General features: G+C 35.5%; 1 protein-coding gene across 23 annotated transcripts in view; it reads right to left on the bottom strand.

The window, feature by feature from the left end:
• The window catches only part of LOC131682192 (sodium/hydrogen exchanger 3), a 175412-nt gene that overhangs the window by 24289 nt on the left and 127052 nt on the right, over positions 1-24071 (bottom strand). For 17 of the 23 annotated variants that reach the window (XR_009304042.1, XR_009304041.1, XR_009304043.1 and 14 more), the window contains 4 exons: positions 17700-17810; positions 5863-6228; positions 4591-4656; positions 4300-4461 (listed from right to left, as the gene is read on the bottom strand). Coding sequence is in view for 20 of the 23 variants with exons in the window: in XM_058963488.1 (XP_058819471.1) it covers positions 4300-4461; positions 4591-4656; positions 5863-6228; positions 17700-17810 (705 nt within the window). In the remaining 3 variants the exon portion in view is untranslated. Of the gene's footprint in view, positions 1-2361; positions 3565-4299; positions 4462-4590; positions 4657-5862; positions 6229-17699; positions 17811-24071 lie in introns of those variants that run through there. The other 6 variants (XM_058963503.1, XM_058963505.1, XM_058963509.1 and 3 more) reach the window with 4 other exon arrangements.

The following is a 24071-nucleotide window of genomic DNA, read 5'->3' as shown; positions in this document are numbered from 1 at the left end:
AAAACACGCATATTGTTAAGGTTATCGTGAAAATTGCTCCACCGGTAGTCGCCATCTTGGTATTCATAAAGGTTCCAATTGTCCATTTTCATCATCTACTTGTCAAGCCCGTTTAAAAAAAACCGATATTGTTAGGGTTATCGAGAATATCGCTCAACCGGAAGTCGCTATCTTGGATTTTAAAAAGGTTCCAATTGTCCATTTTCATCATCTAGTTGTCAAGCTCGTTCCAAAAATACCCATATTGTTAGGGATATCGAGAATATAGTTCAACCGAAAGTCGCCATCTTGAATTTCAAAAGGTCACAATTGTCCATTTTCAGTATCTACTTGTCAAGCCCGTTCCAAAAATATCCATATTGTTTGGGTTATCGAGAATATTGCTCAAGCGGAAGTCGCCATCTTGGATTTCAAAAAGGTTTCAATTGTCCATTTTCATCATCTACTTGTCAAGCCTGTTCTAAAAATACCCATATTGTTAGAGCTATCGAGAATATTGCCCAACCAACGAATTTTAATAAGAATGTGGAGTAAACTTTTTTTACGAACTAATTCAATTTACGAACCCCCGGTTTGGTTCATAAATGGAGGTTGCAGTGTAATATCCCTAGCAGACATTGTAATTCTCTCTCACTCACGCGAGAAGAGGCTTATCCGAAGTTCAATTCTCTGTCTCCACAAATAGCGTCAGATTCAGATAATTTTCCGAATAAAATTTATTTGATTTTTTCCTTCTCACTGGAGAAGATGATAATATTTTAATTTCGTGAAAATCAATGAAAGCGTCAAAATATACACTTAATTTCAAAGAAAATCGTCAAAGATGTACGACAGACTTGTTTTCTCGTGTTTTGGAATAGCGATAGCAAGGCAGTGAGCGCAAAAAGGATACCGTGATAAACTCATTCGCTCATTCTCCGGCGGTTTTATTTATCCGGAGAAGTTGTGTGAGTGCCAATAACTTTTCGTGTGACAATGTGAGTTTTTATTGTCGCAGTAGCAAATTATCTGGACGCATTTACTCATATGAGCGATAAATGCAATGCCTGCTCCCTAGTAAACTAAAGTTTGATTTCGTCGATAAATTCGCCCAGAAACTGATGATCTGGCAATGAATTGACAGCTGCGGACTCAAAATCAAGCTTTTTATAACAAAGAAAACAACCTTATTAAGTCTTTGGAGAAGTTTTCATAGTTTGCGAGCCCCTTATTTTTGTTAAAACAACAGTTAGGGTGGTTCTAATTTTACCAACATGAAAAATTATATTTTTAATCATTCTAGCTAGAGCCAAACTACCTTCAACGAAGTTGTAGAACGATAAATTTTGGAAAAGTTTATTGAAGACATGGAAGCTCTATCTGTCATACTTTTTTTACAGCAAAATTAAAATCGAAGGTTAGGGTGTTTCTTAGAGTTTCCTATAAAAACTGTTTTATTCAAATAACTTTTGTGGTGTTGATTAAAAACTGAAGTAGCCTTTGGACAACTTTAAGATTGTTTTAAGGCGAATAATTTGTTTCATGGCACCACATATCTAACTATTTTCGTTGATAACTCTAGTATCAATTCAAGTTTTAAGGTAGTTTTAACCCCTCATAAACCTTAGATTGCACTTGTAGCATGCTATAAAACTTTGATTGTTACTTGGGAAGTTATGAGCATTTTTTCGCCAAAATGGGTTTTTTTTTGGACAAAAAACAATATCACTCATTGGGCCAAACGAAAGATAATTCTTTTTCAACTATAAATATATATCGTCATGATAAAAGTTATACTTGAGCAAAAAATGGCGAAAACGATATTTTTTTTTAAATTTCATAAAATTGATTTTAAAAAATCTATTTTTGATATAATACGTGCTTATATTTTTTCAATATTAGAATCTAGTGTTTTAATGTGTTAGAAGAAAATGTTCGTCTTCAAAAACTTTGAAAAACAGCTGAAGGATAGGTTGGAAAAAATGTAAACTGAAAGTTATATTAAAAATTTGGTTTTTCATGAATTGACCCTTTGTAATATGTTTAAATTACTTTTACGATGGACACCATAAAAATAAAGTTTCGTTTTCGTGATAAAATATGGCATTTTACAATACTTTTCTATTATTTTAAATAGTGGGTAGGATGGTTCTAAATTTATTAAAATCAGAAAATTAACTTTTTAGTGGTTCGAGATAGAGTTTCACTGTCTTCCAGAAAATTGAAGAAAAGAAAATTTAAAAAAAACTTTGTCGATACTGAAACTCTATGTCGTATAGTCTTAATTTTACATTAAATTTTCAAAAAAAAAATTAGTGTGATTCTTAAAAAATGGGTTTCTTTTTATAACTTTTGCAGTTTTGATTTTTCATTAAGATCACTTTAGAAATACTTCCAGATACTTTAAAGGAGAATAAGTTGTCCCTCTAACTTCTCTCGTTAGAAAGTTATACATACTTTTCACTAAAAATAAACTATTTTTGAGTAAATATTGCAAGACATGAAAAAATATCGTATTTGTTATTTTTGGTGATATATATTAAAGCATGCTACTTCATATGACAGCAACGGTATTTAATGTTAAGTGCCCTAATCGAAGATAGTGCTATTTGAAAAATTTATATTTTTTATATAAAAGTCCTCATAACTTTGAATCGAAAAAGTTGAGTAGTTGGATTGTTAATTTTGTAATTTGTAATTTTGTAATTTTATTGAGCACGACAACCTGTTAGTACAGACTTTGAATCAGGTCAAAGAAGTTAAGGTTTTAAAGCAAATTATAAGCCCTAAAAAATCTTCAAGTTTTCCAAAGGGTACTTTAGTGTAAAATAGAAACTACAAAAGTTATAGAAATAAAACCGTTTTTTAAAGAACCACCCTAGCATATGTTTAAACAAAAAGAAGGATCTTGCAAAGTACAACAACTTTGCCAAACCTATTGAAAGGCTTATTCATTTAATTTTAGCCAAAAGTTAAAATTCTTGCTAAATTCATATTATGGACCACTGTGCAATGTCGGAAGAAAATCCCGCTTTAGCAGAGGACTTGTAACAAGCCGTCGAACTACTCGCTAGTGGTGCGTTACCGAAGATGTGGCTGCCGTACAAGGAGGCAGGAAGGTGACAGCCCAAGCTAAACGTGGATATTGGTCAAGATGCGGAAGACCCAGATTGTTCGGCAAAAGATGATGATAGTGTTGATAATGCTATAGGTAGCATCACAATTCCATACAAACGTAGTTCAACCATCGTCATATTTTCGGAAAATATACATAAAAATAAAAAAAAACCAAACGGTGTGCAACAAATCATACTAAACACTTCTCACTGATTGGTTTTAGTCCACTATGTGATAACAAAAAACTTGTCCTCATTGGAAGGCATGCAAAAGTCATACATGGAACATATAATTTTCTAAAGGTGGATATATATTGAACAAGTCAAGATGAGTATCGGTTAGAGGAAAGCCAAACGTTCAATAACTCTCTTCACACCTAAACTGAAACAGGCTTTTGCAGTGTCGCATCTCGCCGCCATTTGCATCTCTGGTGATACAGCTCATCAGTACCAGGAATAGTCAATAGTTCTTCGAAAGTCCACAAGCGGACATGTGCCGTGTACGCGAGAGATAGTAGAAACAATAGATAGTACAACATAGGCATGAAAAGAAAAAGCATAAGCCGACTTTCAAACTACAATCTAAAATTCAATTTTGACATTCTTGCGTCTCTTTGCTATGTTACATCAGCGCTAGCGTGACATGAGCGGTCGAGGTAGGCTATGGGCGTTCTTTTGGCATGCGGTTGATGGCAAGGATACGATCAAACGACAGCGATACAAACGGATAAGGTGCAGTGACTGGACGGTTTTCTCAGGTGCAAAGTATTTACGTTCAATACAAGTTTTACTCTCAACACGGTAGGATACGTTTTATGATTGTCCTGTGTCTGAAACGTGTCGGGAAGGTGTTCTAGAAAGTGTATGAATCTAACAAAATTAAGTCATTTGGAGAGGAGACATGATTCGTCGAATATATAGATGAAATAAGTGCACATGCTGGTTGGCACTACTAAAATGATAGAACGATAAAAGAAGAGCCTTTAGGCACGCCAATAGTTGAGAAAGTAGCTTGGATGCACTGAATGAGAAATGATCGGGATTGGTAGCTTAGAACTAGATAGGTGACTGCAGTAGTCTTCAAAGATTCGAGGAAAGATAAAAAGTCCACTCGATAGGGGTGGTTTTCCTAGTGTGGTTCATTCATCCCGAACACAGCGGATCTGTGATCTGAAGAGATGGATAGACGCACCGCGAGACTTACCTAAAAATGTTGCACTTGGTGAATTATACGCTAAATACTCCTTATTCGAAGCCCAGGAAGGGAATTCGTTTTGTTTAATAGCACCACTCTCGTCGTCTTCGACGTCTCGTTTCCACGGTAGTACAGCTTCGATGGCGGTTGGTGTCGTGACACGAGTCTCTGCTGAAAGTTGAAATTTAATAATTAATAAAGGATAAAGGATATAATTGATAATGTAAATATGACGCATTTATAGTTTCAAAGCCAAATTTAATGTACGATGGAATCAGTGAAAACCATGTGCACACTCACCTTCGGAATCTTTTGATTCCTTTGAAAAACGTTTATCGATTTTGGAAGGTTCAGCAGCTTCATCAACTATATGGACATAAATGAAAAAAAAGTTTCAATACGTTATACGTTGTGCTAGTAAGATTGGATAAAATAACAACTGTTAACCCATATCAATAACTAAACATCAATGAATACGAACTACAGAGTGCTGATAAAGGAAAGAATAGCTTTTCAAGCAAATATTAACGAATTATTACGAATATTATCGATTCTATTTCACAATCCATATAATGTCTGAGTTATCGATTGATTTCAAACAACGAAAATTAATTTCGGAACCATTTTTTCTATCGATTAATTTATTTCACCAATTTTAATGATGAATAAATCAACTTTTTAGCAAATTCTTCCGCAGAATTTTAAATATTTCTATACTGATATCATCTTGAAATATGTTGAATTTAATTTTGCATCGATTTTTTTTAAAGCAATCGCACACAACCTCGCTATTTCTAAACACTCAATGTACGACTGCGTTTTCCTGTTTCGATAAACGTAATCATACGTAGTACAAACAATGTGCAATCAGAACTTGAATCAAGAGTGTTTCAATATATCTTCTAACAATAAATTATTTCGAAAAGTGCGATGGAATTTGCTAAAAAAAATGCCCAAAACTGTACCTTTACTTGTCTTTTGTCTCGAGCAAGAAATATTAAATTAAACGAACCTAAAAGGCTGATACAAAATATTTATATAATATTATGAATGCAAACTATAGAAGAGAAAGGCGTCTCAAGCGATGAATCCACAATATATGCTATGGAATATGTTTCAGTTTTTAACTATTTTTTAAATAAAATGTTTAATACTATTCTCGTTTCTAAACCCTGACCATACAATGATCAGAAGCTAAATACGAAAACTGCATGAAAATCGAATTCACGTTACATGTACATTAGTCTAATAAGAATTTGCACTTTTTAGTGAGGTTATTGTTGAAGACAGATATGCGTAATATTGATTACAGTCAATTCATAGAAAAAATGTGAGTGTGTGAACAGCATGCAAAAACCGCGAATCGTAGCTAAGTAACTAGACTACAAAACCGAACCATGGTTAACAACGAAGAAGGGTAAAGAATTTGGAAACGTAGTTCAAATCGAACCAAATTATAAAATATTGAGAACAACTTTTACTGATTGATTGGTTGCAACGTGTCTAAAAAGTAAGAATTAATACGAAACGACGAAAGCTACTGCAACTCTCGTACTCAGCCAGTACACGTACCGAAACTCTGATAGGACTTGTCCCTCCGCCAAGGAAGGAACGACTCGGCCGCCGTGGGCATCAGACGGTCCGGACGCTCAAGTGGCCGGGTGGGAAGGGCAGCAACAGCGTCGCTGCTGTTGCTACCGCTCGCCGTGTTGATGGTATAGTTCGAGGCGGAAGAAGTGAACTTGCTTGTGACGTGCTTGACAATGCGGGCCTTGGTCGGATCGAAACCCGGCAGACTAGTGATGTGTGCGATCAACGAGTTATTTTTGGCACTACTCGTGGCAGTGGCCTCGGTACTACTCGAGGAACCACCGTTGGGGCCACACTCACCGGCCGTTGTGGTAGTTGCTTCCTGTCGCACAGTTGCCGAGTTCTCGGCTACGAATCCGGTGATCAGAGGAAAGAAAATGACAGCAGAAAGTCCACAGATGGAAGGGCGGAGATTGAAATGTAAGCTTACAAGTTCGGAGACACTCTTGCATGAAGTTGTGAAACATGCTTGAGAAGTTTTTAGTGGGTGATGTGAATTTTGAAATAATTAAAACATGATGTAATGAAAAAATATAATGATATGATAATGATAGTATGACACTATGATTCAACAAAGCAATATAAAATAGATATACTAATCTTAAAAGCAAAACCGTTCCATTCGCATTTATGGTAAAAATGAGTTATCCGTTGATTTATCCCAGTCAAAAGAAATGCGGACGAACATGGTCAGGCGATTTAAACAGTTTGACGTTTGACTCAACTCGCCTGTGCTAATTGCCAAATGCAATTTGCGAATGCGATTTAAAGGAAATTTAAATACTTAGACAAATTTTCTGGCGGCTGAAATGGACTTGGTTGTTTTTCGCGTTTTTCCAACATGGGGGTTCATGTTTGGCTTAAGCTTAAAATGGTTTTCTTGGATAGTTGGCATGCTCTCGTTTGTATTTTGTTTGTTTAGTGCACTTCATTAAGCCAACGAATGTGGGAAATTGTGGAATCGTGTGTAAGTACAGTAGAACAAGTCTCTGACCTAAAATTTTAATGAAAGTCATATTGTGGTAAGTTCTGGTGTGCAATACCAATTTCACCATTGCTTTTTCCTATAGTTTAGTGGTGATTACCTAGTACACTGATAAGTTTATGTGAGTATATAATGAATCCGATAATAAGTATTATTTGTAATTTTCATATAAGGCAACTAAGGGCGATTAAATGGCGCGTTTTGTGGGCGATTTAAAGGAAGGGCGGCAAAAAATGACGGCGGCAAATCGCCGAAATGTTGCACTTGAAATAGCCCCCTAATTGCCAGCAATTTGCTGGCAAATTGAAGGGCGATTAGCGCATCCGAGTTGGCAAATAGCCCCCGGTTAGCCAGCAATTTGCCCTTTTCGACAAATCCAGCCAGTTCTAGTGGGCGGAAGAATATACCCGCAAAAGTGCTGGCCCCTGGTTCGAGAACTAATGCTTTGGTGTCGGGTTGTTGGAAGAGGAAGCTTTAAATTCAAATTTTCTTAGCAAATTCCCACCCAGTTTGAGAAGCTTCACACATAGAGGTAGAATTTAGCATTGCAGTCATCAATTGAAACATTAATTGCTGCAAAAAACTATTTTTCTTCCGTTACGCTGCCTAGATTGGTTGGAGCAAAGCAGAGCTTGGAAAACGAATCAGCTGAAAAAGAACGAACACTCTTCATTCGTTCTTCGCTTCACGAACATACACCCTATTGAACCATTCACCACTGAGCTGCGGAGTTGACGGCTTTGGTTCACCACCACCGAGGCTGGTGAATCATTGCTGTTCTATAGTGTAGGTATATGAGCATAGCGTAATAGTACCCGTTGCTCATTCTCTCTCCCATTCGAAAAGATATCAACTGCTATGTATCATTCGTTCTCCATAGCAAGCTGTACATAGGCACCCAGATTCTCTTTGCTTGCTGAATGCGAATGTAGGTACGAAAAATGATGCCGCCCAGCTGCCCCGGAGAGCAGCACTCATAACGAGAATGTGTTTGTTGTCTTTTATTATTTTTATTCGAGATATTCTGTGCGCTTTTCAAGTGCAATATTTTTTTAGTTTTGTCATCAACCTATTGAATATGTCGAATTGTGAAAATACAAATAGGGTTAAGGGAACATGTGGAGACTTTACCAAGCACGAAATTCAACAATTATTAATAACGTGTTCCATTTGGTACTTAATTTTTTATATTTGTTTCGATCCCATCAGCTAATTTTTCATCTTCTTCATTTCGTTTTTCGTCTTGCTCCCTTACGCTTATATTTGAAACTTTAAACGCGATTATCACGATATTTGCGGTGACTACGAGTGCCGAAAGAGTTTGCAACGGATTTCAAAACTTTATTTTTGCTTGTTCGTAATTTAACTGCCGTGTCCTTGAACGATTCCATTTTTTCGTCAAAATTTTCATATTAATGTTATGGATTTGTTAATAATTTTTTTCAGGTGAAAATGGTGTTTTTTTTTGGAAAAATCGTTCCCGTTTCCAAAAAGAAGAGAAATTTTTTTCAATCAATCCTTCAAGGACACCACAGATAGATACACTAATGATTTTTATGGCTGATTTTGTGACACGTGAACCTGCAATGTAATCAGTACAGTTAATTCAAAAAAGCAATGCATTAAAAAAAATCAAAGCTCATGAAATACAATCGTTTTATATTTTTAACTTGTACTAAGAACCTCAACAATATGGGAAGAAAAGATAACAGCATGTTATATGCCATTGTTTTTTGTTCTGATATTTTAAAATTCTCTTGCTCCCCAAGCCTTGGTCAACGCTCCCGCGGTGGGTAGACCTGACCAGAAAAAACGATCACAGAAAAACTTTTGTAACTTTTGAAAAAGTAAATTATCAATTCTGAAAAAAATCGTTAATACGCAGAATACTTTTGCATATTACATTTCAACGAGTTTTGGAAGACATTCAATTATTAAACCAAAAACAATTTGTCTTATGGAATACAATATATTTTTAAATATTCATAAGCCAGTCGTTGTTCAAGTTCAACTCAGGGGTTTTTTTAGTATTACACAGAACTAGAAAAAATCGTAAAAATTTACGTGTTCTGCTCCTGACATATACGAGCATCAAAAATGTTTTAGATTTAATTTTAATTTCACATGACTATGAATTGCGTAAATCATGTTTTATTTAAATGTCAATGAATGCAATTTGTTAAATTGTTTTTATTAACCAGTTGACAAATTTTGAATGATAGGATAATAATGTTGATGGAATAGGAAAAAAATATAGTGTGATTTTTTTCCATTTAAACAAAATTTGAAAACATTTTTGGTTGCCTGGTTGCAATAAAAATCTCGGGTAACTTAGAATAAAGGCATTAAAGTCAACTGTCAAGATTCATTTGGAGGATATTCCGAATAAAACTTTATTCGCCAAGCTCGGAATAATTGCAGCGAACTAATCTGTTCAGATCACTAAAGCATTAAAGCGGGATACTAATTTCTTCCCAAAAATTAAAAGGCATGTGTAATTTTGCTATTCCTGCTCAACTTTAGACGCAGCTCGAAGTATTTTTTGATTATTAAATATTCCACAATATGCCGTACATTTTAGACACTCCGTTAGTAGGTATCCAATTTAATCAGGAGTCATAAATCTTGCTCATCGAATTTGTGGTTAATATTATATTTGTTAATATTTAACCTGTCTGTACAACATTTGGGAAAAGAATGTAGTACATCATAGTTTGAAACATATATTGTCCTTGTTAAATGCGAATAACTTATAACCAAGCTTATAACCACTTCGTTTTGGTTCACGATTATAAAATTTCAAATATTCGTAAGCTAGAGATACAATGTTAGAAAAAAATGAACCTATATGTGTTGGGCTGAATCGTCTGAGGAACCAACATCCAAAAAACTGATAAATGCATATCGATGTTTGAATATCCACGATTTCCCTAAATTTATAATGCATCGTGAACTGAACTAGTTCTTCAATTTTTTTCCCTCAAACCTCAGCAGAATCAAATAAGCGGTACCTGTTGCCTAATGTCCGCTTCACAAGCCATATGTTCTTAACTGACGTAGCGAAAGACGCTGAAAACCGCTAATATGGCCAGAAGAATTTTATATTCAGATTCAGCATTACACAATGAATCTGAATGGTTCAACAGCTTGTATGTTCTTGAACCAATTTCACTAAATAATCAACCAAGCAAAGAGGAACCACTATTCAAGAGAGAAGAGAATACTGATATCCTCTCTCTCAATGATACTCACAACTGTTCATCATTATAATGATACGTGCTTATGCAAGCGTGTGTGGATATATTCGTTCCTGTTTCTGTTTCCTCGTGTTGTTGCTTCGGTATCCATAGCGGCAATTCATTCGGTTGGGGTGAAGGCAAGCGTTTTACTGAACTGTATTGTGGTTCGTTCGGATTGAATTTGAATGAATGGTGAAAGCTCTGGAGCAAAGGAATCGTTGTGTGAGAACGAAATTGAAGGCGTGGTAGTCATCGTTCTTTTAGTCATGTTACCTGCCACTGAAGCATAAAATGACACACCATTGTAAGATGGTGTGATGGAGATAGAAGAAACTTTGTATGGGTTGTAAGTCTACTTTAAACTTGTTTTCTTGAAGTTTACCTGAAGAAGTGGGTAAATTTTCTATTTGTTGTTTTTGTTGCTTTGAACGAGAATTTAATTTTTTTTCTCGAAAGGGACATGCCTAGAAACAATTAGCACATTTGAAACTTTCTGTGGTGTCTTTCACTAGACAAGAGTCCTTTGCGTGCGATTTATCACCACAGATCATACATGTGGTAGGAGAAAAGCCAAGTAAGGGATCATCCATAAATGACGTATCATTATATGGGAGAGGGGGGAGTTTAGTATTTTGTGATGATGTGTGACGACAGGGGGGTAGGAAGTCATGTCATGCTACGTAGCTTTTTAAAGGGGAATAACTAACATCATTGTTTCATTTAAAAAAAATTACGAGGACAAGGGGGGGGGGGTGGGGTAGAGTTACCGTCAAGCTACGTAATTGCCAGGGGGTATTTAGAGGTTTGTGACGAAATGGTACGATGTGGTAGGGGGGTGCTAAAAATCACTCAAAAAATGCTACGTTATTTATGGATGGGCCCTAAATTGATTTTTTAGTCTTGTACACCAACAGACATATCAAAGCCCCAATGGTGTTGGTCTTATCAATAAACTTATTACTAACATTCAAGTCATATACAAAAATAGTGATTTGTTCTATTATAGCTGGGGCATCTATATGACCTTGCAAAGTGTCGGCGATGAACAAAGCTCTTGCTGTATTCCTTCGAACATACAGGGGTTCCAGTTGAATCAGCTGACACCGGTCTTCATAGCTAGGTAATCGGACAGGATCTCTCTACAGCAATCTACGGAGCGCGAAACGTAAAAAGCGGCGCTGTACGCTTTCAATTCTCGCAACGCCGTTATTGTAGTTTGGGCTCCACACATCAGGGCACTATTCTAGGATTGATCGGGATAAAGAGCTGTACAGCGATTTGAGACAATAAACATCTGTAAAATTTTTGGCTATCCTGAAGATGCATCCTAGCGCTCGAGACGCTTTACCGACTGGATAAGAGACGTGTTGTTTGAACGTAAGTTGAGAATCCAGAATCACTCCTAGGTCCTTTACGTGACTGTCGCGTTCGATTTCTGTTTCTATAAGATTAAAATTAAAAACTTAAAATAGATCGAATCTTTTTTCCGTGAAAATGATATTACCGAGTACTTCTTTGGGTTTACATACATGCGGTTCATGGTACACCAGTCAGCAAAGGCTTGAAGCTGCTGTTGGAGAAATCTGAAATCTGCAATTGTACGAATTATGCTAAAAATCTTGAGATCATCCGCGAAGGACAAACGTGGAGTCTTCAGAATTAGATGTACATCATCGAAGTATATCAGAAACATCAACGGTCCCAAGTGGTTTCCTTGAGGAATTCCTGACGTAGAAGTGAATACAGGGACCTGGCTATCTCCTATGACAACCGCTATCTCTCGGTCAGTGAGGTAAGATCGAAACCACTGCAAAACACTACCATTTATTCCTATTTTTGCTATTGTGATATCGTGGTTTGGCTCATCAAAAGCGGCAGATAAGTCGGTGTAAACGACGTCTGTTTTAGCGCGACGTTCCATACTCTCTGTTATGTAGGATGTTAAGCATAACAGGTTAGATGCAGTTGACCGCCCGGACGTGAAGCCATGTTGATCGTCACTTAGGTACTGCTTACAGTGAGCCTGAAGAGGTTCCATAATCACCAGCTCGAACAACTTCGAGACAGCACTCAATGAAGATATCCCACGGTAATTATTGACGTCTCGCTTATGGCCCTTTTTATGAACTGGGAACATGTTCGCTGATTTTCAGCAAGATGGAAAAATACCTCTGGTAATAGATGCTGCAAAGATCTGAAGAAGCGAAGCAACCAAAACTTCGATGTGCCTTTTCAGTATCGCGGAGGGGAGCCCGTCGGGTCCCGGCTTGAAAGATGACTTAAGTCGAGAAATTGTTCAATTCGTAGAATATTTCGTTCAAGCTTTGGCCTTGCCGTAACCCTTTCAAAACAGCCTTGAATGGTCTATCTGTCTTGAAATCATATGAATAAAATTCATATAACTTCTCCAAAGGATACTGGAGAAGTCGTTTGTGGCCTATCAAGTCCTTCGCTGCAACTTGACATTCTCTTCTTCGACCAATCTCAAAAGAGGCTCTCCCGTCCGGAAGAAACGTCGAAGCCTCAGTTCGAAAGGCTCCCAATTCGGAGATCAGCACTGTTACCGGCAGAGGAGATTACTTTTTCTTCTCATTGGCATTACGCACAGTGCGAGGAAATTTACAAATTTCTTCAGTTTCACATTTGGATAAAACATCGAATGAGTTGCTAAACTGAATTTTCTGGTGGAGTTTTTCGTTACTGTTAAATATTTGGCACACGGCCTCCCTGGGAGGACCCAGACATGTTGGAAGAAATTAATATTTCTTTAGGCTGAATTAATCTTGAAAACCTGTTTTAATCCACCTAATGCTGCAATTGTGCCTTTCTGATTTGTTTAAACTACGATTCCATGGCTCATTATGTTCAATACAATGGTGAAAATGTATATTACAGTACGATTTGCACATATTACATACAATGGATCGACAGCCACGATTTTGAAATACGACACTGAAACATCGCTTGAAACCAGCGGCGAATGAAGGAGGAAGATCCGTTAAGAAATTTTAAACTAGTATAATTTTAAAGTAGCAACCCCTTACTGTATACTGCTACCTAAGCCTTTACAAGCCAAAAATTAGGCCTTTACAAGCCGGGATTAGGTTGACGATTTTTAGAGCGATTGCATAACCTTTCTATATGAGAAAGGCAAAAATATGCCAAAGTCAAAAAAGTCAATTTTGGTAAAAAAATTTTTTTCGAGATTTCATCAAATTTCAATGTTTTATGCATTTTAAAGTAATTTGGCATCCAAAATACAATTTCGATTTTGAAATTTTCCCTTACTCTTTGAGAAATTTTCACTTCAGTTTATATGGGAATTTGCTGTGTGGTCGCACTCTTCAACCCGTAACTCCGGAACCGGAAGTCCAATCAATTAAAAATTCAATAGCAGCCGATGGGAAGGTTGTACCTTTCATTAGAGGCTAAGTTTGTGCAAATCGGTCCAGCCATCTGTGAGAAACAGAGGTAACATTTTTTTCCACAACCACACATACACACATATATACCCACACACACAGACATTTTCCGATCTCGACAAACTGATTCGAATGGCATATGACCTTCGGTTCCGGGCCGGGATTAGGTTGGTGATTTTTAGAGCGATTGCATAACCTTTCTATATGAGAAAGGCAAAACGTTTTAATATTGAAAACGACTGTAGAAAATGTAAGTAGTCTTGAGAAAGACCGATTGTCGAAAAAATATAGATAGTGTTGAGAAAGACTGATCGAGCAAAAAATATAAGTAGTCTTGAGGAAGACTGTTACCGTTAAAAAACTCTAGGTAAACCAGGAGCTATCACGATTTGTGACCGGATCGAACGAAGGTTCAAGCCGGACTGAGAATCTAGAGCTTACCAAAATCATTCTTCTTTCTAATGAACTCAAAATTACTTCAGTGGGCTCAGTAGTTCTTGACATATCGCCATTTAAAGTTCAAAGATATTAAAATTGAAATGGGAATTGAATTGAACAAAAATCCTCGGCATCACTTGCTTCAACGACATGTTAAAAATTGTTCTTTCATCAAATTATAGCAAAATTTTGAGATAAGTTTATTCAAATTCAAAGAAAAAAAATTAAATATTTGCAAGAAAATTGATTTTTGGAGTTAAGTCACATGTCGTGCCACTGTGCGTCGATCCAAGGATGATTGTCTGATGATCCGTGCGCTTGGGAGGTTTCATTGTGATCAGACAAAGAGACGATAAAGTATAACATAAAACACACTAACTATAAACATATTTTTTTTATTATCTGAAAATTTAGGATCTTCAAGAATCTTAACATCCACAACTAAACTTAAAATCCTTAAGGACGTGATTCAGTTATTCTTTAAATTCTTCAGTCCAAGTGTTTGCTAGAAATGTAAGAGAATAAAATTATTCCCTACTTTTTATTCTAATATCACTCAATTGCTAAGTAAGAGTTATGAAAACACAAATGGCTACTGGGATGGGCACGCACAGTGGTTGGAAACGCAAAAAACGTGAACTTAATTCACTAGAGGCCAAACCATCGAATATATTCACAGGGTGTCTTTGGAGGAATTGTTCGTATGAATATTCTCCACAATCTGATAACAATTGAAATTAGACATGGTTTACTATGGTCGAACTAAAAAATTAACTTTTTATACTGACGAAGTAGAAAGTTGGTGTCTTCGACAAAGTTTTAGAAATACTCATAGTGAAGAACTTTATGAAAGAACTTGAGCTTGTAGGACTAAAGGTTATCGATTTATAAGGCGTTTTCTATGGCAACCCCCTTAAATCAGTTTTTTTAATATAACTTAATTTATTGTGACTTTTCGTGCTAACTATGTTCAAGACAAATGTGTAGGTATCAAAACTACATAATATTGTCGAAGACTGCATGTAAAAATACTCATTCATTTCAAAGTTATTGAAGATTTTTACATTTTTTACACCACCTTCAATTACGTATAAGAATGAAAGGTGCAAATCAAAATGCACGAACATGTACTTTTTTACTGCCTTAACTATGCACAATAAAGCTAAGAAGGTTTGGTGCGTGGCACTTTAGAACCCTATGAATAGGGTAAGCTTCCTTTATCATGTTTTTTTACCTTTTCCATACAAAAATTAGCAAAAAAATTTAGGTTTTTTTGCCCCAATTTTTGAAATTCTTGGTTTGATATTTAATTATAAGTATTGTTTTCACTTATGCCTGAATATTTCAGATTTTATAAACGTGGGAGCAAAAATGTGAAGTTTCGAATATCATTGGAGATCCAAAACTAATATATACTCAAATATACATGTCATAATGAATTTAATGCTTACAAAAGGATGCCATAGCATTAATTACTAAATTTTATGTAAAATATCGAAAAAAATTTTTTTGCTTATTTTTGTATGGAAAAAGTCAAAAAACATGATAAAGTAAGCTTACCCTATTCATAGGGTTCTAGAGTGCCACGCACCAAACCTTCTTAGCTTTATTATGCATAGTTTAAACAGTGAAAAAAGTGCCTGTTCGTGCATTTTGGTTTGCACCTTTCTTTCTTATACGTAGTTGAAGTAGGTGTAAAAAAATGTAAAAATCTTCAATAACTTTGAAACGAAGGAGTATTTTTACATGCAGTCTTCGACAATATTATGTAATTTTGATACCTACACAATTGTCTTGAACATAGTTAGCACGAAAATTCACAATAAAAAAGTTATATTAAAAAAACTAGATTTAAGGGGGTTGCCATAGAAAACGCCTTATAAATCCATAACCTTTAGTCCTACAAGCTCAAGGTCTTCAACAAAGTTCTTCACTATGAGCATTTCTAAAACTTTGTCGATGACACCAACTTTCTACCTCGTCAGTATAAAAAGTTAAATTTTTAGTTCGATCATAGTAAGCCATGTCTAATTTCAATTGTTATCAGATTGTGGGGAATATTGATACGAACAATTCCTCCTAAGACACCCTGTGGATAAATTCGATGGTTTGGCCTCTAGTGAATTAAACTTTTGTGTTTCCGACCACTGTGGCACGGTGTAGTTGGTAAATCGATTGCGCACATAATGTTTTAGGGTTATCTTATCGGAAACGTCTCATATTTCCAATAGTATATGGTTTCAATTCAATCGGTTAAAAATGATAGTTTAACAAGAACATTTATAAGGCTGCCAAATTCAATATGGATGCTCCACAAATTTTTTGGTTGAAATTAATGGTGTGTTTAACATTTCTTATATAAGAATTATATAAAATAGGCTCAAACTGTATTTTTTTCCAAGTGTTGAAGATTAAGTCCTCTCTACCGATTGATACAGGTTGACAAATTTGGACTATGTCTGCGTCTACTAATCCCTAATAACAATTCAGGTTTTGTGACACTCTTGAAGTCCTTCTTAAAACCTAGAATGCACTTGTAGTGTGCTATAAAACTAGAAATACTACTTGGGATGTGTGTATATGTTTGTAGGTGTAATTTCATAACCACAAACAAAGTTAATATTTTGATTTCAGTTGATTGATTTTTGGGCGAATAGAGTTTCTGTGGAAAACGTCAATCTTCTACTGTTGTTGCTAACCTCAATCTGAACACGAACGTCTCAGCTTGGGCACAAAGCTCTATCCATGAGACGTTTGTGTTTGCCTCAGCTGGAGACGTTACACAAATATTCCAACCAGTACACAAACAATTGGTCAACTGGTCTTTTGTTGGTTTAAACTAGTTCTTCGATAAAACTAACATAATGTATTATAAAATGACTTAATTTGGTCGACTTTTTGTTGCAACTAGTATATGACAGCAGATTCAACGAATAGCATTACTTTGTCGTACTCCTCAAGTCACTGTCTTATGTCTTTTGGTTTGATGTTCAATTTACGTTTGAAAATCTCGCAAAATTACAGGAAAACTCCACTTTCCTGTTGAAATTAACTAATTGACAAAACAAGAATTGGTTTCCATCGAATAACTTTCAGAGTATACGGGTACAACAGTTTTTTTTTTAATTTTTCAACAATATGATTAAACAAGTACATTATTTTTCAAGTTTACAATGGCACCTTTTCACAGTTGAACGTATTTAACGTCAAAATAATGAAAATATTACGGAGGAATATCTGAGGAACTTTTGTTCTACACAAATTTAATTTTGTGTTGATGAATTATTTATCAAAAAAAATCATTTCTTTCGGCTAACGCTTAAATAAAGTAAATTTTTGTCTTATTTTCTAGTAATAGGAAGTAATCATTTTTTGCATAACGAAACGGTTCGCATAATAAACGAGGTATTAATAATGAAAATAAAATTCAAAAAAGGACCGGTATACTCAAAAACCATCGTAGTGTCATCGATTCAGTGGTTTAACCTAAATTATCGGACTGGCCGAAATTATATTATTATAAGCCTTACAATTTCACGAAAAAATAAAATCACACTAATGAAGTACAAATGATCCGACAATTAGCATGGCAGCTTTATGATACATGGCAACTACTACAAAATGAGTGTGGAAGAGAGTACAACTACGATGTAGGAAAATACGATTTCAATGGTAGAGTGACAGTCATGTGGACAGGAGACACTTTAAAAAGTGCAACCATTAGAGCATACTTACGCGATGACTTCGCCGTGAACGTAAGGCCACCACCATCCCAGTCATCAGCCGGAGCTGCCGCTAGCCTATCTTCATCCTCGTTGTCTTCGTGCAGAACTTCGTTAATGTAATCTGCAATATATGTTGAACGTCGTTAATGAGGGATATTTTCAGTGTGCCTGGGGCAGCAATTTGCTAATCACGGTTTAATAGTTACAAGTTTTATTTTCTTTCGTTAGCTGGTTAGTAGTTTGTTCACACTTAACAATTTGTTCTCATTTTGCGTTAGAGATTGATGACAAAATGAACGACGAGGTGGGCGTGATGAAGATTGGATCACAAAAAAAGTAAACGAAAAAACATGTAGATTTATTTTTGCTATAGTTGCAGGTGCGCTCAAGAAAAACTTTGTGCTATATAGTTAGGATGCACCACTTACTCGCAACATCACAGTTCTGCGTACAATAGTATCGAACAAATCGCGCTGGTAGATAGAAACGAGGAGCAATAGCACAATAACAGGCGGGTGGACCAATCTCAATGAAAAGAAATTGATTTTGCGATGGTTAAGGTAAGGTTTGGCACGTCGCCTATCGCGGGTACCGTGGTGGAGAGTGATGAAAAAATACACTAAGATAGTTTGACACTAAGTTTCTAACTAACTGTAGGATAGTGAAATTGATAATTACAATTGAAAAATAACCCACTGTAGCACAGATGCTCGCAAAACGTTACTAAAATTTATAAATAAATCCATAAAAAGTCTTTCTCAGTTCTAAAAAAAGCTTACGTAATTAATGCACGGCCCCTAAACGAACCGATTTCAGCTTACTGGGAGCGTCTGTTGTAAAGTGCTCAAAACAAAAGTTATTTTCTTTTACGATTTTGAAGGCAAGACAACAATGGATTTTTTGTTTATTGTAGGATCGCTTTATACATTCATTGTGTATAAAAAATATAAATTTTATATAACGAGCTATAACTTCTTAAGCATTTAAAGAAAAGACTTCCTATATTCATCAAAGATATTTGTGAAAGCAATCCCTCAACTTTTCCAAAGACTTTAGCTCATTTCTTTCACAAAAAAAAGATGAAAAATAGGAGCAGCTACTAGTAAACCTTGCTATTTTTGATGAGTAGTTCTCCAAAAACATTATTCGTAAGCTCAGCTTCGAGTTTCGGAAAATGGTTTCATAAATACCGAAAAATCTCATATTTTACTGTAAATTTCTTCCAAATAGTAGGGAGAAAATTTTTTATTGAGTTTTCTGTGGTTCATCGACAGGCTACACATATTGGTCATTCTCATAAAAAAATCAAATCAGTTCGTTGATTAGTTTTTGAGTTATCGTGTTCGCCAATTTGAAAAAAAACGCGGTTCCGAGAAAAATGCTATTAAAATACATCACGGAAAAAATGCTGTAGAAAACGACCCATTGGATGTTTTCTCTTGAAAATTTGGGTAGAAGTAGTTTAGAATGTATTGTTTACACTGTATTTTTAACGCTGCCAGTTTTTCGAAGATTGTTGCCGATAAATTGAAATCTGCGTGTGTTATAACAAATACGCGCGTTGAATGCATGGCTTTTTAAAACAAAAGTAGTTCAGAGTGGCCACCGAGATTGCGGAAGACCTTTCTAGAGGTTCAATGCTAACAATTAAGAGGATAAAAAAGAAGTCGATTATTTTTCCTTCTACACCAGACGCCCCCCTCAAGTCGCAATGCTGCATAATTAGTCACAAGCAGATTTGAAATTGTTTATTTTACGATTCTTTGAAAGATGTTTAAATTACAACTGTGAAAATCCATGTCAATTTTCCCCGGTGTACCTCTAACTAACTAAACCAATTGAAAAGTAATCATAATTAGTTGGTACACAACACTATCCCTTTCACTATCTCTTTCACTCTATTAGAAATCCCATTACTTTGACAGTTATATTCCGTGGTAATGTATGTATAGTAATGTGCGCTTTGCAATAACGAAAGAGATAGTGAAAACGGTATTGCCAGCAATAATTCTAATCTAGGGGCCGTTCATATACCACGTGGACAAAATACCTCCATTTTTAACCCCCTCCTCCCTGTCCGTAGACAAGCGTGGACGATTCCTGTATCCCTACCCCCTTCCCTATGGTATCCACGTGGACTTTCCAAAAAAAATTCATAAAAAATAGGTTTTCAAAAAAAATTTCTTTGTACTAGCCTACTGTGGCTAAGAAGGGCAATGAAAATCGAAACTTTGACCACAGAATATCATACACTTCTATCGTCTTTGATGAAATTTCCACGGAAATAATCTTTCTGAACGACATTATGATCTATTATATTTACGTTTTAAAGATTCATCTTAAAAAAATAAAATTGAAGTAAACTATGGATTCTTGAATTGGTTCGTAATTTCAACTAAAAGATTTCAAATCCAAAATTAGTGGTATGTGACCAAGTCACAGAAGATTGAATCAAATGATTCATACAAAAAAAATCTCGGATTTTGCTTCGCGCGATTTCCTCTGATTGTTTTATGATAGTTGCCATCACACACTACTGTTATAGGCACTACGACTATTTCAAAATCTTGAAAAAAATTTGAAAGTAAGCGCTCACACCAATGAGGATGTAAACTTATTTCACCTTCTAATAAAAGATAAAACTATAATGAAAAGTCCACGTGGACATATCCAATACACTCCCCTCCTCATGGACAAGCGTGGGCTTTCTCGTGACCCCTAACCTCCCCTAAATTGCCCATGTGGTATATGGATGGCCCCTGTTCTACTTCAAAATATTAGAAAACTTGTCTTGAAGAACAAACTGGTATATAACTATACTCTAAATACATAGAATATTGGAACCCGGGGCTAGTTGGCGCAGATACCTTTTCTTCGTTTCTATTATACGTAATATATTATGGTGCTGTCTCTCGGTGTATACCTCAAGTAATGTGAAATACATTTTGCAATGTGTTTATGTTGCATAACATTTTGTTTTGAAGAAGTTGTGACCGATATTGGGTTTTCCAGTACACTAAGTAAATTTTCCTAATTTTATACATTTTGCCTTGTTTAAGATGATTTTAATTCTTTTCCAAGAGTGATTTTATAGTTGGATAGTGTCTGAAAAGAGCTATCAGCTCCGTATAGATCTTTCACCTATCCACAAACAACAGTTATTTTTTAAACACTTTTTTGTAAAATACGCGTTGGGGATAAGCTGGCGATACTATTTACAATGCAAAAATATCCATTAAGATTTTTTATTTCGAGAAATTAATCCAAAGTAAGAGGACATTTGCTTCAGCCACTTGCATGGAGAATATCGAAGATTTTTCTGTTAAATAAGGAGCACACGTCAAAGTCAAAATGCCGGGGTGTTGAGACCGAAATATAGTGGCAAATGTCGGTTAATATTAATTTTTATTGAAAAAAACATTCAGCTCATTCCTTCAGGACCCCAGAAGTATTTGAATTTTCATTTGATTGCTTATTTTATGGCGTACCAATACATACCGCCAACTTACCCCAGAGCCGAGGCAAGTTGACGAGTTTTCCGCGTCATATATTTTTGTCCATAGGAAAAAGCACAATGCAACAAACGCTTTAATAAAATTGAGAAATGTTGCCAACAGTCTGCGCCCCCCCCCCCCATATTTTTCACGATCTACCTAAACCAGTGGCGTAGCCAGGGGGGTTTGGGGGTTAAAACCGCCCCTAAACCAAAATTAATCGGATTGAAAAAAAATTATTTATGCTGACTAAACTATTTAAATATTGTACAAAATATTTTTGGAGGTATATTGTCTGATTACTACATTGAGAGCCTATTGTTTTGAGCATCATGATGACTTTTGGAAAATTGTGAGAAGAGAAACTTGTAACTTAATAAAATAATTGCCTAAACTATTATGAGTTTTTTTACAGAGATATTCCAAAATATGAATTAGGGACAATTTTTCGAATGGGAAACTAATTTGAATAGGTTGATTGTCTATAAACATAAACTTGCTCACCAAAAACATGAATATATATTTTTTGAGATTACGTAGAGTTGTGACAAAAACTCAATATGCTTAAAAACAAGAATAACATTTCGGAAAGTGGATGGAAGATGATTAAAAACGACGTGTACAGGTTGTCTCTATGTGGGTGTATTATCAATTATATGAATAGCCGCTAAGCAGGATTGGAGTCAATGAAAATTTCAACATATTAGCGCATTTACTAAAAATTCCATGCGGCCTTTCCTAATCAAAAAACGACCGTGCTTTATGAAACAGCGCCCTTAGCTGATCAGTCATATTATCGCAAAATTGCATAACGAAGGGCTGAATGAGAACACAAGTTGTTCCGAAAATCAGCCCTGCGTTATGCAACGTTTTGTGCAGGTTGAGTATAGCTAAGCTGACCAATTCTGACGAAAAAATCCGTACACCATGCGGACTGTGTGCCTAACCGTGGTACACGATCGCGTTTCTTTGCAGAATGGTGTACGGATTTTTTCGTCAGAGTTGGTCAGCTTAAGTATACCAGATGCAAGTGGTGCCAAATTTACCAATTTCAGTAAAATTCAGAAATTCTTTTTAGATTGCAGAACTGATAAAATAGGTTTAATGGGCGTCACTTATCAAAAAAGGGAGGCTTATTACTACCGCAAATAGCAAATACAATTACTAGTTACACCAAAAACTTACTGGCAACCTTAGAGCGGTCTTTAGAAAGCAGTTGGTGGGGCGTGCACGTTTCGGTGAATGTCTCAATATTTCAAGCTATTAGTGGTGTATATTTGAGTGCTGAATTGAATGGCGTAATAAAATGTTGTGTACTAGGTACTAGAACTCGTTGTTAAGTTGTGAGTTTGAACAGTGAAGAAAAGCAAAATAAATGCTCGATAATTTGTTTACGGTCACAATCACTTTCATTCGGAACTGTCAAATTTCGATGATACCTGAAGAAGAATTTTTTAACGTAAAATAGCACATTTTCTGATAAAATAATTTTGGTGGTTATTCCTCTAGAAATAATCATAGAGAATTTAATCTTTAAGAAAATTTAGCTCGAGACTTAATGTCTTTAGGAAAGTTTTCAAAAATGCTAGTTCAAACATATATTCAGAGTATCGAAATATAGTAGACTATATGTAAAAGAAAACGATTTAAATAAGTTTTTCTGATAATACTGTATTTGATAAATCTCTGCTGTGGTTTACAAACAATAAAATTCACATTGCATTCAAAGTATGAGTCTCTGAGGCTACCAAAGAAGTTATATTGAAGAGAACTGGCTTTATTTTTTTTTCCTAAATATTGTTTTATATCTCGATATGCTGCATTCGTGTAGCCTTCATATTTTCAACAAAATGGAATTAAACGATATTATCAACAGCTTTGCTGAAGGCACCAAGCCACTTACCATTTTTGAAGAGTTAATTTTCCACAATTACTTATAAGAGAATTAATCACTAGAATGTGTATATCCAAACATGCGCTGTGGTATGTTGGGAAACTTCTTCGAAGTTGGTAAACCTTCAAAGTAGATGATTTCGAAATTATGTGATTTTAACTGTTGAGAAAGTTTTCGAAAATTTGACCCACTTAAGAGGTTTACATTCTTTGACTTCATTGACATATTGTACAAGGAAATAATCTATAAAGGTTTGAACACTGTTCTATATCGGTGCTTCTTGTTTGATGACTAAAATGGCATATGTTAGACTAATTATGTGTCTGAATTTTCAATAATTGATGAAACTCTTATTAAATTTTAGCATTTTCAAAAAATCAACAATTTTTGGCAAAACCCAACCCCCCTCCCCCCAAACGAAATTTCTGGCTACGCCACTGACCTAAACTCAAACAATGAAAAATAAAAAAAAACACCACCCGGTCTTCCCTATTAATGTCTTTGACAGAGTTGGATTCTCAACCACTACACAGAAGACTCTAACTAAATTTTTTAAAGAGTTACTTCTCCATAATTACTTCAAGGAAGCTTTATCACCACAAATATTTTACCAGAATATATGCTGTAGTAAATCTTCTTTGAAGTTACTAATCTACCGAACGTGGCGGTTTCGAGCTTGCAATCTGTAAATCAGTATCGTCTTTACCCATGGGCACACTGGGCTAGGGGCCCGAGATTTTCAGATGTCAGAATGTCAGATAGACTATTCAAATGAAGCAGAGTGCATTCTAGGAGGTTAATTTGAATGCAGAATTTTTACATGCTACATACAAATAACATTATAGTGTTACTGCTCCCTACTTCATCTCAGCTCCTCTATTCATCCCACCCATTTGAACATATTGGTTATAGCAGTATCTGCTATCTCTATTCAACACATTACTCAAATGGTAGAATGAATAGGGTACGTTTTAGGAACGAAGCTAAGATGATG

This window comes from Topomyia yanbarensis, chromosome 2 (genome assembly GCF_030247195.1).
Source record: "Topomyia yanbarensis strain Yona2022 chromosome 2, ASM3024719v1, whole genome shotgun sequence".
NCBI lineage: Eukaryota > Metazoa > Arthropoda > Insecta > Diptera > Culicidae > Topomyia > Topomyia yanbarensis.
The sequence above is the reverse complement of the archived record's forward strand: the minus strand, read 5'-3'. Positions and strand labels throughout refer to the sequence as shown.